Source organism: Aethalodelphis obliquidens, unplaced genomic scaffold, assembly GCF_003676395.1.
Source record: "Aethalodelphis obliquidens isolate GAN/ISIS:26980383/991018 unplaced genomic scaffold, ASM367639v1 scaffold55, whole genome shotgun sequence".
NCBI classification, from domain to species: Eukaryota; Metazoa; Chordata; class Mammalia; order Artiodactyla; family Delphinidae; genus Aethalodelphis; species Aethalodelphis obliquidens.
This window is the reverse complement of record NW_020837999.1, coordinates 5,030,847-5,048,510: the sequence shown is the minus strand read 5'-3', so window position 1 is coordinate 5,048,510 and position 17,664 is coordinate 5,030,847. Positions and strand designations below refer to the sequence as shown.

Sequence of the window (17,664 nt, the reverse complement as noted above, 5' to 3'; positions counted from 1 at the left end):
CCAATGCAGGGGACACGGGTTCGTGCCCCGGTCCAGGAAGATCCTACATGCCGCGGAGCGCCTAGGCCCATGAGCCATGGCCACTGAGCCTGTGCGTCCAGAGCCTGTGCTCCGCAACAGGAGAGGCCACAACAGTGAGAGGCCCGCGTACCGCAAAAAGAAAAAAAAGAAAACAGGGCTTCTTGGATACACGGCTGATTCCAGGACTGGGGCAAGGTAAGTACAAGATGATGCTGGTATATCTTGTTGTCTAAGAATGTAATAAGTCACTTAAAGAATGATAAGAACATGAAAATCAGCTTGAAGGAGTTCCAACTAGACAAACAGGGAACAACTTCAGTTTCAAAATGATTAACAGAAAAAATTAAAATTCCATGATTCCATAACCATATAAACAAACAAAGAGGGAGGGAGGGAAAGATCCTCCCTTTCAGTAGAAATGCTAACGAATAAATGTGGAAGTATTACTCAGCTATTTAAAAAAATGAAATAATGCCATTTGCAGCAACATGGATGGGCTTACAGATTATCACATTAAGTCAAGTTAGACAGAGGAAGCTTATACTGTATGATATCACTTAAATGTGGCATCTAAAAAAACGATACAAATGAACTTATTTACAAAACAGAAATAGACTCACAGACATAGAAAGCAAACTTATGGTTACCAGAGGGGATAGCACAAGAGTTGGGGTGGATAAACTAGGAGTTTAGGATTAACATATACACACTACTCTATATAAAATAGGTAAATGACAAGGATCTACTGTATAGCACAGGGAACTATACTCAATATCTTATAATAACCTATAATGGAAAAGAATCTGAAAAAGTGCACATATATATATGTGACTCACTTTGCTGTATACTTGAAACTAACACAACACTGTAAACTAACTATACTTCAATAAAAAAGTTTAAAAAATAAATGTGGAAGAAAAAATGAATTAAAAATTATCATTTGGGCAAAACACATTAATAATTATTTCAAGTAAGATTTATTAATAGATGCTCAAATGGGAGAAAATGGTAAATTTACAGAGGATAAATCTGGCAGGCACTACCTTAATCAAGTGATCAGAGTTAACATCACCAGTACTGAGCAAACTCATATCATATGGCTCGAGATATGACAAACTAACAAAGGATACCACATCGGTTCTGTAGTATTCCTGATAAAGATGGATAATCTGAATCTAGTTATAAGGAAATATCACACAAACTCATATTAAGGAACGTTCTACAAAATTAATAACTTATTCAAAAACGTCAACATCACGCACAACTAAGGAACTATAACAATTTAGAGGAGATTGAAGAAACATGACAACTAAAGGTAACCAGTGATTCCAGATTCATATTGGAAAAGGAAAATTTTTTTCTTTTGCTATAAAAGAATATTAGTGGCAAAACTGCTAAAATTTAACTATATTATCTCAAATAATAATATTGCATTAACATTAAATTTCCTGATTTTACTAACTGTACTAAGCTTATATAAAAATTCTAAAGCAAAATGAACAGGCAATTATAAAACTTCAGTGGTATAAAAAAATTGTTTCTGGCTTCACCTACATTATATTGTTAACATTTTTTTCAGTTCAATTACAACTATAAACATTATTTTTAAGAGTAGTAAAATAATATACCCAATAGCTGTACCATAGTTTCTATAGCTATTCTACTATGATTGGGCATATTTATTTTTCTAGAATTTTTGCTTTTATAAATAATACTGGTATATAATCTTTACATAGTACTTTGAATCATTTCTTATAAAAAATTCCTATGTTTATCACTACCAAATCACACATTTTTAGCATTTCTCATATGTATATATCGCCAAATAGTCTTCCTGTAAGACAACCAACTCTCTCCCCCCTCCCCTTTTCCCCCTCTCTCAGTCCCCCATCCCATCCTCAACACTACATGTACATGCACACAGCAAGCAAGAAGATTTCCCATTTTGAAACATCCTTAGCCACTATTAGGTGACTTCTTTGGTACCTTACACTACTTCATATTGTGCTTTTATTATTTAGGAAGTTGAGTATTATTTCATATATGAGCTGACCATCTGAATTTGCCTTTTTCCCCCATGTTCTTTATCTTTTTTAAAAAAATATTTTTGGAGCCTTCATCAAAAGAATGAAATTGGTTTAAGAAACTTTTTTCATTTTGAAGCAATGTGAAGCAACTGACAAAACCTTTCCCAGTTTGGGTTTAAAAGCTTGTTTATGGTGCTTTCTTATATACAGCCCTCTTTTTTTCTACAGTTCTATTATTATTTAAATCATTATTTAGCTGATCTGGACTCTTACAGTAACAGATAAAACAGAAAGCTAAATTTCCTTCAAATGTTTCCTGGCTAACACTGCATAATTTACTTAATCTTCGCTTTTGACTCCCTCTTGCGAGAGCACTGGAATCACAACTAACTGTTGAACAATCATCGACAAGAAGACACTGGAACTCACCAAAAAACATACCCCACATCCAAAGACAAAGGAGAAGCCACAATGAGATGCTAGGAGGGGTGCAATCACAATAAAATCAAACCCCATAACTGCTGGGTGGGTGACTCACAAACTGGAGAACACTTATACCACAGAAGTCTACCCACTGGAGTGAAGGTTCTGAGCCCCATGTCAGGCTTCCCAACCTGGAGACCCAGAAACGGGAGGAGGAATTCCTAGAGAATCAGACTTTGAAGGCTAGCGGGATTTGTTTGCAGGACTTCGACAGGACTGGGGCAAACAAGAGACTCCACTCTTGGAGGGCACACACAAAGTAGTGTGCACATCGGGACCCAAGGGAAGGAGCAATGACTGCATACGAGACTGAATAGACCTACCTGCTGGTGTTGGAGGGTCTCCTGCAGAGGCGGGGGGTGGATGTGTCTCACCAGGAGGACAAGGACACTGGCAGCAGAAGTGCTGGGAAGTACTCCTTGGCGTGAGCCCTCCCAGAGTCACGATTAGCCCCACTAAAGAGTGTGGGTAGGCTCCAGTGTTGGGTCACCTCAGGCCAAACAACCAACAGGGAGGGAACCCAGTCCGACTCATCAGCAGACAAGTGGATTAAATTTTCACTGAGCTCTGCCCACCAGAGAAACAGCCGGCTCTACCCACCACCAGTCCCTCGCATCAGGAAACTTGCTCAAGCATCTTAGATAGCTTCATCCACCAAAGGGCAGAGAGCAGAAGCAAGAAGAACTACAATCCTGCAGCCTGTGGAACTAACAACACATTCAGAGAAAGACAGATGAGATGAAAAGTCAGAGGGCTATGTACCAGATGAAGGAACAAGATAAAACCCCAGAAAAACAACTAAATGAAGTGGAGATAGGCAACCTTCCAGAAAAATAGTTCAGAATAATGATACTGAAGATGATCCAGGACCTCGGAAAAAGAATGAAGGCAAAGATTGAGAAGATGAAAGAAATGGTTAACAAAGACCTAGAAGAATTAAAGAACAAACAAACAAACATGAACAATAACTGAAATGAAAACTACACTAGAAGGAATCAATAGCACAATAACTGAGGTAGAAAAATGGAAAAGTGACCTGGAAGACAGAATGGTGGAACTCACAGCCATGGAACAGAATAAAGAAAAAAGAATGAAAAGAAATGAAGACAGCTGAAGAGACCTCTGGGAGAACATTAAACACAACAACATTTGCATTATAGGGGTCCCAAAAGAAGAAGAGAGAGAGAAAGAACCTGAGAAAATATTTGAAGAGATCATAGTTGAAAACTTCCCTAACATGGGAAAGGAAATAGCCACCCAAGTCCAGGAAGTGCAGAGAGTCCCATACAGGATAAACCCACAGAGAAACACACCGAGACACATAGTAATCAAATTGACAAAAATTAAAGACAAAGAAAAATTACTGAAAGCAGCAAGGGAAAACCAACAAACAACATACAAGGGAACTCCAATAAGGTTAACAGCTGATTTCTCAGCAGAAACTCTACAAGCCAGAAGGGAATGGCATGACATATTTAAAGAGATGAAAGGGAAGAACATACAACCAAGATTACTCTACCCGGCAAGGATCTCATTCAGATTCCACAGACAAATCAAAAGCTTTACATATAAGCAAAAGCTAAGAGAATTCACCACCACCAAATCAGCTCTACAACACATGCTAAAGGAACTTCTCTAAGTGGGAAACACAAGAGAAGAAAAGGACCTACAAAAACAAAACACAAAACAGTTAAGAAAATGGTAATAAGAACGTACATATCAATAATTACCTTACATGTGAATGGATTAAAAGTTCCAACCAAAAGACACAGGCTTGCTGAATGGATACCAAAACAAGACCCATATATATGCTGTCTACAAGAAACTCACTTCAGACCTAGGGACACATACAGGCTGAAAGTGGGGGATGGAAAAAGATATTCCATGCGAATGGAAATCAAAAAAAAGCTGAAGTAGCAATACTCATATCAGATAAAATAGACTTTAAAATAAAGAACGTTACAAGACACAAGGAAGGACACTACATAATGATCAAGGGATCAATCTAAACAGAAGATATAACGATTATAAATATAAATGCACCCAGCATAGGAGCACCTCAATACATAAGGCAACTGCTAAGAGCTCCAGAAGAGGAAATAGACAGTAACACAATAATAGTGGGGGACTTTAACACCTCACACCAAACGACAGATCATCCAAACAGAAAATTAATAAGGAAACACAAGCTGTAAATAACACAACAGACCAGATAGATTTAACTGATATTTATAGGACATTCCATCCAAAAACAGCAGATTACACATTCTTCTTAAGTGCGCATGGGACATTCTCCAGGACAGATCACATCAAATGAAGCCTCAGTAAATAAAAGAAAACTGAAATAATACGAAGCATCTTTCCTGACCACAACAATGTGAAATTAGAAATCAATTACAGGAGAAAAACATAAAAAACAAAAACACATGGAGGCTAAACAATACTTTACTAAATAACCAAGAGATCACTGAAGAAATCAAAGAGGAAATCAGAAAATACCTAGAGACAAATGACAATGAAACAGGCCAATCCAAAACCTATGGGATGCAGCAAAAGCAGTTCTAAGAGGGAAGTTTATAGCAATACAAGCCGATCTCAAGAAACAAGAAGTCTCAAATAAACAATCTAACCTTACACCTAAAGGAACTAGAGAAAGAACAAACAAAACACAACGTTAGTAGAAGGAAAGAAATCATAAAGATCAGAGCAGAAATAAATGAAATAGAAACAAAGAAAACAATAGCAAAGATCAATAGAAGTAAAACCTGGTTCTTTGAGAAGATAAAAAAAATTGATAAACCATTAGCCAGACTCATCAAGAAAAAGAGGGGGAGGACTCAAATCAATAAAATTAGAAATGTAAAAGGAGACGTTACAACAGACACTGCAGAAATACAAAGCATCCTAAGAGACTACTACAAGCAACTCTATGGCAATAAAATGGACAACCTGAAAGAAATGGACAAATTCTTAGAAAGGTATAACCTTCCAAGACTGAACCAGGAAGAAATAGAAAATATGAACAGACAAATCACAAGTAATCAAATTGAAACTGTGATTAAATATCTTCAAACAAACAAAAGTCCAGGACCAGATGGCTTCACAGGTGAAATCTATCAAACATTTAGAGAAGAGCTAATACCCATCCTTCTCAAACTCTTCCAAAAAACTGCAGAGGAAGGAACACTCCCAAACTCATTCTATGAGGCCACCATCACCCTGATTTCAAAATCAAAGATACTACAAAAAAAGAAAATTACACACTAATATCACTCATGAATGTAGATGCAAAAATCCTCAACAAAATACAAGCAAACAGAATCCAACAACACATTAAAAGGATCATACACCATGATCAAGTGGGATTTATCCCAGGGATGCAAGGATTCTTCAATATATGCAAATCGATCAATGTGATACACCACATTAACAATTAAGGAATAAATACCATATGATCATCTCAATAGATGCAGAAAAAGCTTTTGACAAAATTCAACACCCATTTATGAACAAAACTCTTCAGAAAGTGGGCACAGAGGGAACCTACCTCAACAAAATAAAGGCCATATATGAAAAACCCACAGCAAACATCATTCTCAATGGTGAAAAACTGAAAGCATTTTCCTTTAAGATCAGGAACAAGACAAGGATGTCCACTCTCATCACTGTTATTCAACGTAGTTTTGGAAGTCCTAGCCATGGCAATTAGAGAAGAAAAAGAAATAAAAGGAATACAAATTGGAAAAGAAAAAGTAAAACTGTCACTGCTTGCAGACAACATGATACTAAACATAGAGAATCCTAAAGATGCCACCAGAAAACTACTAGAGCTAATCAATGAATTTGGTAAAGTTGCAGGATACAAAATTAATGCACAGAAATCTCTACCATTCCTATACACTAATGATGAAAGATCAGAAATAGAAATTAAGGAAACACTCCCATTTAGCATTGGAACTAAAAGAATAAAATACCTAGGAATAAATCTACCTAGGGAGACAAAAGACCTGTATGCAGAAAACTATAAGACAGTGATGAAAGAAATTAAAGATGATACAAACAGATGGAGAGATATACCATGTTCTTGGATTGGAAGAATCACTATTGTGAAAATGACTATACTACCTAATCTACAGATTCAATGCAATCCCTATCAAATTACCAATGGCATTTTTTACAGAACTAGAACAAAAAAATCTTAAAATTTGTAAGGAGACACAAAAGACCCCGAATAGCCGAAGCGGTCTTGAGCGAAAAAAACGGAGCTAGAGGAATCAGACTTGCTGACTTCAGACTATACTACAAAGCTACAGTAATCAAGACAATACGGTATTGGCACAAACTCAGAAATATAGATCAATGGAACAGGATAGAAAGCCCAGAGATAAACCCATGCACCTATGGTCACCTAATCCATGACAAACGAGGCAAGGATATACAATGGAGAAAAGACAGTCTCTTCAAAAAGTGGTGCTGGGAAAACTGGACAGCTACATGGAATAGAATGAAATTAGAACACTCCCTAACACCATGCACAAAAATAAACTCAAAATGGATTAGAGACCTAAATGTAAGACCAGACACTATAAAACTCTTAGAGGAAAACATAGGAAGAACACTCCGACATAAATCACAGAAAGATCTTTTTTGATCCACCTCCTAGAGTAATGGAAATAAAAACAAAATTAAATAAATGGGACCTAATGAAACTTACAAGCTTTTGCAAAGCAAACTATAAACAAGATGCGAAGACAACCCTCAGAATGGGAGAAAATATTTGCAAATGAATCAACAAAGGATTAATCTCCAAAATATATAAACAGCTCATGCAGCTCAATATTAAAAAAACAAACAACCCAATCCAAAAATGGGCAGAAGACCAAAATAGACATTTCTCCAAAGAAGACATACAGATGGCCAAGAAGCACATGAAAAGCTGCTCAACATCACTAATTGTTAGAGAAATGCAAATCAAAACTACAATGAGGTATCACCTCACACCAGTTAGAATGAGCATCATCAGAAAATGTACAAACAACAAATGCTGGAGAGGGTGTGGAGAAAAGGGAACCCTCTTGCACTGTTGCAAGGTGGGATGTAAACTGATACAGCCACTATGGAGCACAGTACGGAGGTTCCTTAGAAAACTAAAAATAGAATTACCATATGATCCAGCAATCCCACTACTGGGCATACATCCAGAGAAAACCATAATTCAAAAAGACACATGCATCCCAATGTTCATTGCAGCACTATTTACAACAGCCAGGGCATGGAAGCAACCTAAATGCCCATTGACAGACAAATGGATAAAGAAGATGTAGTATATATATACAATGGAATATTACTCAGCCATAAAAGGGAACGAAATTGGGTCATTTGTTGAGATGTGGATGGATCTAGAGACTGTCATACAGAGTGAAGTAAGTCAGAAGGAGAAAAAAAATCATATATTAATGCATATTAGTGGAAACTAGAAAAATGGTACAGATGAACTGGTTTGCAGGGCAGAAATAGATACACAGATGAGGAGAACAGACGTATGGATACCAAGGTGGGAACGTGCCAGGGCGGGTGGGTGGGTGGTGGTGGTGGGATGAAGTGGGAGATTGCAACTGACATATATACACTAACATGTATAATGGATAAAATGGATAACTAGTGAGAACCTGCTCTATAAAAAAATAAACTAAAATTCAAGAAAGAAGTCTTCCCTTTCACCACTGATCTGCATATCCACCTTCACCATAGGGTAAACTCTTCATTACCTTCCTGTTAGATTTTACATTTTTTATTGTGCCCGTTTTGTTACAGCAGTCTTAGAATACATTATAATAACTTAATGGGTAAATGCCCTTGTAATTATTATACCTCCGCAGCATTCATTCTATAAATTACCATTAAAGTCAATTGGTCACACTCTCTACTGACCTTTAAAAAATATTGAGGATTTTTAACTGGAATCACATTAAGTTATGGTTATTGGTCTATTCAAAATGTTTAACAATTGCTTTAACCTATTTTAATATTTTTTATTTTCCTTGAAATTTATACATTTTATTAAGACTGCTATTTTTACTAATATGCATCAGCACTAAGTTATTTTAATCTACTCAATATTATAATAGCCAATTTCAATTATATATTGTAACATACAGGATCTTTTTTATTTCTCTCTACATTTGCCGCCTTAAGTTTTTCCCAGTGTCTTGAGTTCAATGCCTAGTTCATTTATTTTTATTTGCATCTAAAAATGAATTCATTTAATGATACAATTTTTAGGAAAATTCTGACCAAAATTTCATAAATTTTGATATATAATATTTTCACTAGCATTATTTTCTGAATTGTTTTGTAGTAACGTCTGTATACTCTTTGACACAAAGGTATTAAGAGAAGTATTTAGTTTTCTCTCTTCCAGATTGTCTAAGTAGTTATTTATTTGAGGTTCTGATTCAGAGAATGTAGATGGTACAATTTATTGTTTCAGAATCAATCCAGTTTTCTAAATGCTCTAAGATTACTATAAATAATGTATATCCCTTGATGCAAAGTATAAAGTGAGACAAGTACCTATTAAACCAAGTTTGACTCATCTCAAACAAAGAAAAAATCCCATGTCTTTATAATGACATAAGAAAATCATGCACCAAAGTGGCCTCTGTCATGGTTCTTACCTCATTTCTATTTTTCTCCTCCTTCCTCATTCCTCTCCAGTCATACTGGACTTCTGGACTGTGTCTGGCATTCTTGTACCTTAAGGCTCATGTACTTATTTTCACTCAGCCTAGATCTTCCCGGAGATATTCACATAGCTTGCTCCCTCACCTCCTCTTTGTTCAAAGGTAATCTATTCTTATTACTATTAGTATCACTCCAACTAGACTGTAAGTTTGGCTACAACATAAATTTTTGTCTGTTTTGTTTTTGTTCAATAACCAGAGCCTATAATAGTGTCTGGTAAATAGGAGGTATTCAAAAAAACTTTTGGTTGAATAAATTAATATTTAAAAGCACCTGCCCTGAAGCCATAATGCCTGAGTTAAAATCTCTGCTATATTACCTTGGGCAACCTCCTCAACTTCTCTTTGCCCTAGTTTCCTCCTCAATAAAATAGAAAATAATAGTAATAGTACTTATCTCATAGGGAAATTCTAAGAATTAAAGTAGTTAATACATGTAAAGTACATTGAGCAATGTCCATGAATAGTAAATGCAAAATAAATGTTACCTAAATACTTTTGTTTCTACTTCAATTACTTCTTGAATTATACAGTAGGCCCTCCATATCCGCACGTTCTGCATCTACAAATTCAATCAAATGCAGACAAAAAAAATCCACACGCCACCCTCCCCCCAAAAAAGAAGAAGAAATTCCAGGAAGTTCCAAAAAGCAAAACGAATTTGCAGCTGTACTGGCAACTATTTACACAGTATTCACATTGTATTTAAAACTTTTTATATAGCATTTACATTATATTAGTTATTACAAGTAATCCAGAGATGACAAAGTATATAGGCGGATGTGATACCCAGGTTATATGCAAATATACACCAATTTATCCAAGGATTTGAGCAACCTTGGATTTTGGTACCTGCAGGGGTTCCTGGAACCAATCCCCCATGGATACTGAAGGATGACTATACCTTAAAATCTCTTACCATGTTTAACTTTTAATCAATTTTTGAAAATTTCTAATAGGTTTTGCTTTATATAAATACCAATGCTTTAGATTATGTCACACAGATTACTATTTTGTGGGATTATACCTTTCATTATGTGAAAACCTGTATCTGTCTTCTATGATTTTTTCCGTGAGTTCTACTTTGGTCTACTCTTCTTTCCTTTTTTGTTGTTTGTTTGTTTTTGTTGTATTCCTTACCATTCTTATATTTGCCAGGCTTACCCTCAACTACTCCTTTGTTTTCAAGTCTTTCTGTGTCAATCTGTTTTAAGTCTGTCTCTTCTAAAGAGTATACCTAGAAATGAAGCCTAAGGATTTCGGCACAATATGTCATATTAGTTCTGTCCCATGAGCACTAGTAGGTTTTCCTCCTCAGCAACTTCCCTGTCCTCCAGCAGATAATAAGGTTGTAGTCTCCTGAGAGACCCAGACTACTTCATCCAAAAGCACACTTTTACTCTGCATACAGTGACTCATATGTTAGGTGGACTTCCTAAGTATTCTTTTTATCTTTACAAATTCTTTTTAAGTTTTCAGTGTGAGAATAGCAATATGTCAATGGGATTTCTAGTGGGTGGAGGTTGGAGGGATTACATTGGCTTAGTGTACAATCTCAAACCAGAAGTCTCCTTTATTATATGCAAACAGTAAAAATTTAAAAAAAAACTATTCTGATTGCTTTTTTTTTCTATTCAATTTCTATTATTTCTAGTTTATGGAATTTGCTAGAAATTCCAAATCAATGTTCTATAAATGGCAATAGTAGAAAATCTTCTCTGTTCCTCTATGTAGACTTTGTCAAAGCCCTGCAGCCAAAGACCAATAGGAACACACCTGTAGTTGAACAAATTTTATTATTGCTCATTGCAACAAAGAATACAGCACACTACAGGTTAAGGTAAGAGGATGTTACAAACTACTTATAGGATATAGGCCCATGTTAAGTGATTTGGGGGAGGGTTCAAGGAAGTAAGGCTTTGCTCTAGATTGGACACTATCAAGAAGTGGGGATAATTCTGTGATTGAGTACCTTAATATATCTTACCTAGACAAACAGAAAACTACAGTGAGACTAAAGTTGTAATTAGTAAAGAAACAGCAACTGCTCATATTAGCCATGATGGAGGTGTGTTTGGTATTTTATGTGGCTTACACAGTGACTTCTTTTTGTATGTGCTTAATAAATTTATGAAGTGATCTCGGTTTTTGCTTCATTTCATCACCGTCCCAGAGTGACTATGTCTGATGTTGATGTTCTGTGAGATTATGTTTAAAAGGAGAACATCAAGGCCCAGCTGTGAATGCCGAGCTTGTTTCCAGATTCAGAGACTGCTTTTCCTGTTCAAGTTCTTAAGGATGTTTCAATTTAATTCTTTTTTTTTCTTTTCTTTTTTTTTCAATTTAATTCTTAAAAATTTCTCCTGATATATCCCGTTGTCTTATTAAAAAAACACCTAGGGCTTCCCTGGTGGCGCAGTGGTTGAGAGTCCGCCTGCCGATGCAGGGGACACGGGTTCGTGCCCCAGTCCGGGAAGATCCCACATGCCGCGGAGCAGCTGGGCCCGTGAGCCATGGCCGCTGAGCCTGCGCATCCGGAGCCTGTGCTCCGCAATGGGAGAGGCCACAACAGTGAGAGGCCCGTGTACCGAAAAAAAAGAAAAAAAAAACAAACAACACCTAGATCTGGTGTTTTCATGGCTGTTCAGAAACAGATACAAACCAATCTATAAACTTACTATAAAAAAACAACAGGCCAAATCCAAGCATGCAGTTGAAGATAACACAGGATATACAGAGTAGTTATACAAACTAACCATAAAAGTAATAGAGGCAGTTATTTAAGTACTGGGGAAAGAAAAACACAAATAAAAGCTGTATGATCCGAAAGAATTTTCTTTCCACTTTGATAAAAATAACTGCACTATTACATAAAATGAATATACAAATGAACATGCCTCATTTGAATGCCTTATGTTTTTTTTCCTTTTAAGGAAAACAGGATATTATAAAGGATAGTGGAAGGACAATTTGTAAAATCTGAGTAAGATATAGGGATTAGATAATAGCACCATATCAACACTAACTTCTTGAATTTTAAAGTTATACTGTGATTACATAGGACAATATCCTTGTTTTTAAGGAAATATACACTGGGGTATTTAGAGATAAAGGAACATTATGTCTGAACCCTGCTCAAACATCCAAAGAAAAAATTTTATGTGTGTATATATAAAAGAGAGACAGAATGAGAATGATAAAGCAAATGTGATCAAATGTTAACATCTGGATAATCTGCATACAGAATATAAAGGAATTATTTTTTACCATTCTTGTAACTTCTAAGTCTGAAGTTATTTCAATGTGAAAAGTTTAAAAAAAAAAAGTCTGGCCTCAAAATTATATTTGACAAATATCAACATCCCCAAGTCAGAGATGAAGACAGTAAAAATCAAAATAATCATACAATTAATTAAAGAAAAGGAGAAGCCAGAGTCTATTTTACTCAAGCCTGTAGTTTACTTTCCACAGAAAAGCTACATGTTTCAACATAATAATGGGTAATTCATCAATAAATTACAACTTTCTTATCTGAGAGAAACAATGCCCTGATTACTCATAATTTCCTCTTATGGTATTTCCTTCCTCTCAAGGTCTGATGTTACCAGTATATTAAAAAAAAATTTAAACTCAGTGATGAGCAAATATATATCTGATTATGTATCAGAGCTATTCAAGTCCTAATCAATGCCACAGCATACAAAACAGCTGTCTTTATGACAGGACATTCCAGTAAACTCATCTGTGATTTTACAACTCAGGTGATTATATTTATGGTACCACTGTAACGTACTGTTAGATGTATCATTTACCTGAGAACTGCCACTGAAACCTGGAGGTTGGCTGTATTCTGTGGAATCAATAATACTACTGCAAAATGAAGAAAGAAAAATGTGATTTCAGTTTTTACATTCTCTTAGCAACAGAAAAAGTAAATCTAAAATATATCATATATAAATCCAATATTTCTAATTTCTAAGCAAATATTTATTACCAATAATTTAATTAGACATCAAATAAATACATATCCCATAAACAAAAAAATTAGTAAATATTTAAACAACTTACCCCTTCATCCCACCACCTTAAATATACCCACCTTGAAAGAATGTCAGTAGGGAATAATCATAAGATAGGTGTATATACAGAAGTATTTCCTACAATTTCATTTTCAGATAGGTTAATATGTTTGAACTCTAAGGAAAAGAGGACTTAGAATATTGGGAAAAGAGCACAAGCATGCAATCAAAAGCTATGGTTAACAGATCCTGTTATGACACTAGAGCTAGTGCCCTTGGACAAATACCTTATAATAACTGTTTCCTTAACTGAAAAGTGAGATGAGTGGAGACTAGCTATCTCTAGCTATATCTAGAGTCCCTTCAAGCTCCAAAATGTTATGATAATCACCTCACGTGAAAGAAAACTATCAAAGGAATGGAAGAAATGGTAAAATACCAATAATCTTTCTTTCATAACCCAAAATCTATATTCTAATTACCTCTGCCCTAGTGGAACAGAATCTACTTTCTCCATTGGTTCTTTCTATTTGATTATATATATTCTCTGTGCATTTTCCTACCTAACCCTAGAAAAACCTCTAGAAGTCCCGACTAGCTTTTCTTTCTAAGAGTTCCATCTTACCATATCTATCTTATCACGTCACTCTTACCTCCCTCCCTTCTTTAAATAAATTAGCTTATGAAGACTATTAACACCTGAAAATGATATAACTTCTACATCAACCATGATAGATCAACAGTTTTTTACATTTTTAAAAATTCTTCCCTATTTCTACTATAGAAATGTTTATATTTTTGTCTACCCTAATGAAATTTAAGCAATTAAGTATACTAATTTCAGTGTGTCTCTTTACATAAATATACAAAATCATTATTCACTTTAGTACTCAAATAATCACAAAGGTTATAATATGAGAGGCACTCTTAAGAGTGCAGAGTGGGTTTGAATTTCACTTGTTAGCAGCTAAATGACTCTGGGCAAGTTATTGATCTTATTTGGCTGCTAGCTTCTCCATCTGCTAAATGAGTAAGATACTTCAGAGAGGTATAAGATTTAGTTAAGTGGGTTAATTTCTCAGTACAATGCCAAAAAACGGTAGATGTTCAATAAATTTTACCCTCTATGAATAAAATTCATCAATAACATACAAACTTATGCTTTCAAAAATATAATAAGTGAGATGCAACTGTCTTCACAGTAGTCTTTTTTTATAAAGCAATACATAATAATAGATATTCAGTGATCTTAACCATTCCTATAGTAAGACTTATGTAAGAAAGACCCTTCAAAGCACTTATACTACAAATTAAAGAATTAACACAATCTTGTAATGAATTTCTTTTGATGAAATGTAACCAATGCTCACTTTCCTTGCACAGAGTCATGAACTGGTATGACAGGATCACACGCTATTTTCAGTATACTCTAACCAGGGACTAACAGGGCTAAAAATGAAGAAATGTCATGCATTCAAAAATCTGTGTTCCTCGGTCAGAATGGCCATCATCAAAAAATCTAGAAACAATAAAGGCTGGAGAGGATCTGGAGAAAAGGGAACCCTCTTGCACTGTTGGTAGAGATGTAAATTGATACAGTCACTATGGAGAACAGTATGGAGGTTTCTTAAAAAACTAAAAATAGAACTACCATAAGACCCAGCAATCCCACTACTGGGCATATACCCTGAGAAAACCATAATTCAAAAAGAGACGTGTACCACAATGTTCACTGCAGCACTATTTACAATAGCCAGGACATGGAAGCAACCTAAGTGTCCATCGACAGATGAATGGATAAAGAAGATGTGGCACATATATACAATGTGGCAATAGATGTGGCAATGTGGCAAAGATGTGGCAATATATACAATATTACTCAAGAAATGAAACTGAGTTATTTGTAGTGAGGTGGATGGACCTAGAGTCTGTCATACAGAATGAAGTAAGTCAGAAAGAGAAAAACAAATACCGTATGCTAACACATATATATGGAATCTAAAAAACAAAAAAAAAGGTTCTAATGAACCTAGGGGCAGGACAGGAATAAAGATGCAAACGTAGAGAATGGACTTGAGGACATGGGGAGGGGGAAGGGTAAGCTGGGTCAAAGTGAGAGAGTAACATTGACATATATACACTACCAAATGTAAAACAGATAGCAAGTGGGAAACAGCTGCATAGCACAGGGAGATCAGCTGGGTGCTTTGTGACCACGTAGAGGGGTGGGATAGGGCAGGTGGGAGGGAGACGCAGAGGGAGGGTATATGGAGATATATGTATGCATATGGCTGATTCACTTTGTTATACAGCAGAAACTAACACAACATTAAAGCAATTATACTCCAATAAAGATGTTAAAAAAAAAAATCTGTGTTCCTTCCACTAATGAAACCCAATTCCCTATTATCTGTATAAACATTAATAAAATTATGAAGTTGCACATTTAGAGGTTGATAGAACAGAACTATTTCTAGATATGATTATTTTATGGTGTTATAATTCAGACTTCTTTGATTGCAGGCTGGAACAATGATATTGATATATCAGTGTATATAGTGAGATAACATTGCATTTCAAATACATGTTTAAAAATAGTACTCATCAGATTGTTGAAGGTATTGAAATTACAGGTTTTAAATAGTATTTTATTAATAATAACTGCAGAGTTTGAAATTTATTTTATTTCAGATCTTAATCTTATTCACTAAGGAAATTTATTATTGCATATACAACCGCAACAGAAGCAATCTGAAAAAATAAATCCCTTTAATTCTGCTTTTTAAAATGTGTGTGTGTGTGTGTGTGTGTGTTTCTATGTGTGTATAAAGTAACATGATTAGAAGAGAATATTAGAAAGCACTGCCTGGGCTGGGTTCTCTTGATTCTGGTGCTATTCTACTGCTTATCTCTGAGTTAGCCACAATCCACAGATGGTAATGACAACAGCAGTATTAACAGCTATCATTTATTGAGCATTTACCATGCTGTAGGCACTGAGCTAAGTAATTTAAACTTCATAACTCAGGTAGACACTATTATCATTCCCATTTCTCAAGTGAGGAAACTCAGCCACTGACAGATTATACATTTGGCCCAAGTTAACAAAGTTAGTCAATAGCAGAGTTAGGATTCAAAGCCATGGAGTCAGGTTCTAGAGTCTACACTGAACCACCATGCTATGCTCCTTAGGCACATCACATTCTACAACTGAAGAGTGAGGAAATCCTGGATTAGCCCAACCCACTTCATAGACATAATTTAAGGAGAAAAGTGAAAAAAATGGCAACCTATAAATATGAGAGTCATCAATTATTTCAAATAAATGTCAAATAAATAACTTCAAATTATTTCAAATAAGTTACACAAATAAAGCCACCAAAAAATGGCAAGGGCAAGAAGAAAATTTCAAGATAGTAACTAAAACTGAGTTAGGAATAATACTCTTTATTCATGATGGGGAAAATAAGATGATAAAAAAATTCTTAATGTTCTTGCTGGTGACAATGAGGAGCTCAGCTAAAAACATATGAAAACTATACAGCTGTTAATCCAAGTTACAAGGGAAATTCACAGTTATGCAAGTAGATGTCACAAAACTACTTACTGTCAGTTAAATTATTTGCTTCCAAAAGCAAAGATATACTTTGTAATTAAAAGATAGACTTTTACAAATGAACTTATATGCAAAACAGAAACAGACTCACAGACATAGAAAACAAATTTATGGTACCAAAGGGGAAATGCGGGGGACGGATAAATTAGGAGTTTGGGATTAAAAAATACACACCCCTATATATAAAATAGATAATCAAGAAGGACCTACTGTACAGCACAGGGAACTATACTATTTTGTAATGACCTATAAGGGAAAAGAATCTGAAAAAGAATATATATGTATATGTATTTATGTGTATATATACGTATTTATGTGTGTATTTGTGTATATATGTATATGTGTGTATTATGTGTATATATGTGCGCATGTGTGTATACATATATATATATAAAACTGAATCACTTTGCAGTAACCTGAAACTAACACAACACTGCAAATCAACTATCCCCCAATTAAAAAAAAAAAGAAATAAAAAATATGTTTAAATAAATAATTTTTAAAAGACTGTTAACTCAGTTTCACATATAAGCTATATCTATAAATGAATAGGAAGCTAAGAGAAAATTTTGATGCAAAATTCAATTGAAAATTAAGGTGAAATCTTTTCTTCTACAGTGTCTCGGACTCATTAGAATAGACAGTACTACTACTCATATTGTGGTATTTGTAAGAATTTCAACAAGATAGTACAACAAATTCTATACAAAAGATTTTATACAAATAAACATCAGTGATTAAAATGGCCTTTTCAG

The 17,664-nt window shown here is 35.0% G+C and overlaps 1 protein-coding gene across 7 annotated transcripts in view; it reads right to left on the bottom strand.

Moving 5' to 3' along the window:
• Positions 1 to 17,664, bottom strand: part of COP1 (COP1 E3 ubiquitin ligase) — a 272,596-nt gene that overhangs the window by 159,817 nt on the left and 95,115 nt on the right. For 6 of the 7 annotated variants that reach the window (XM_027086241.1, XM_027086244.1, XM_027086243.1 and 3 more), the window contains one exon: positions 13,087 to 13,144. The exons of the other annotated variant lie outside the window; for it this stretch is intronic. In XM_027086241.1, coding sequence (XP_026942042.1) covers positions 13,087 to 13,144 — 58 coding nt within the window. The remainder of the gene's footprint in view (positions 1 to 13,086; positions 13,145 to 17,664) is intronic. 7 annotated transcript variants of the gene reach the window in all.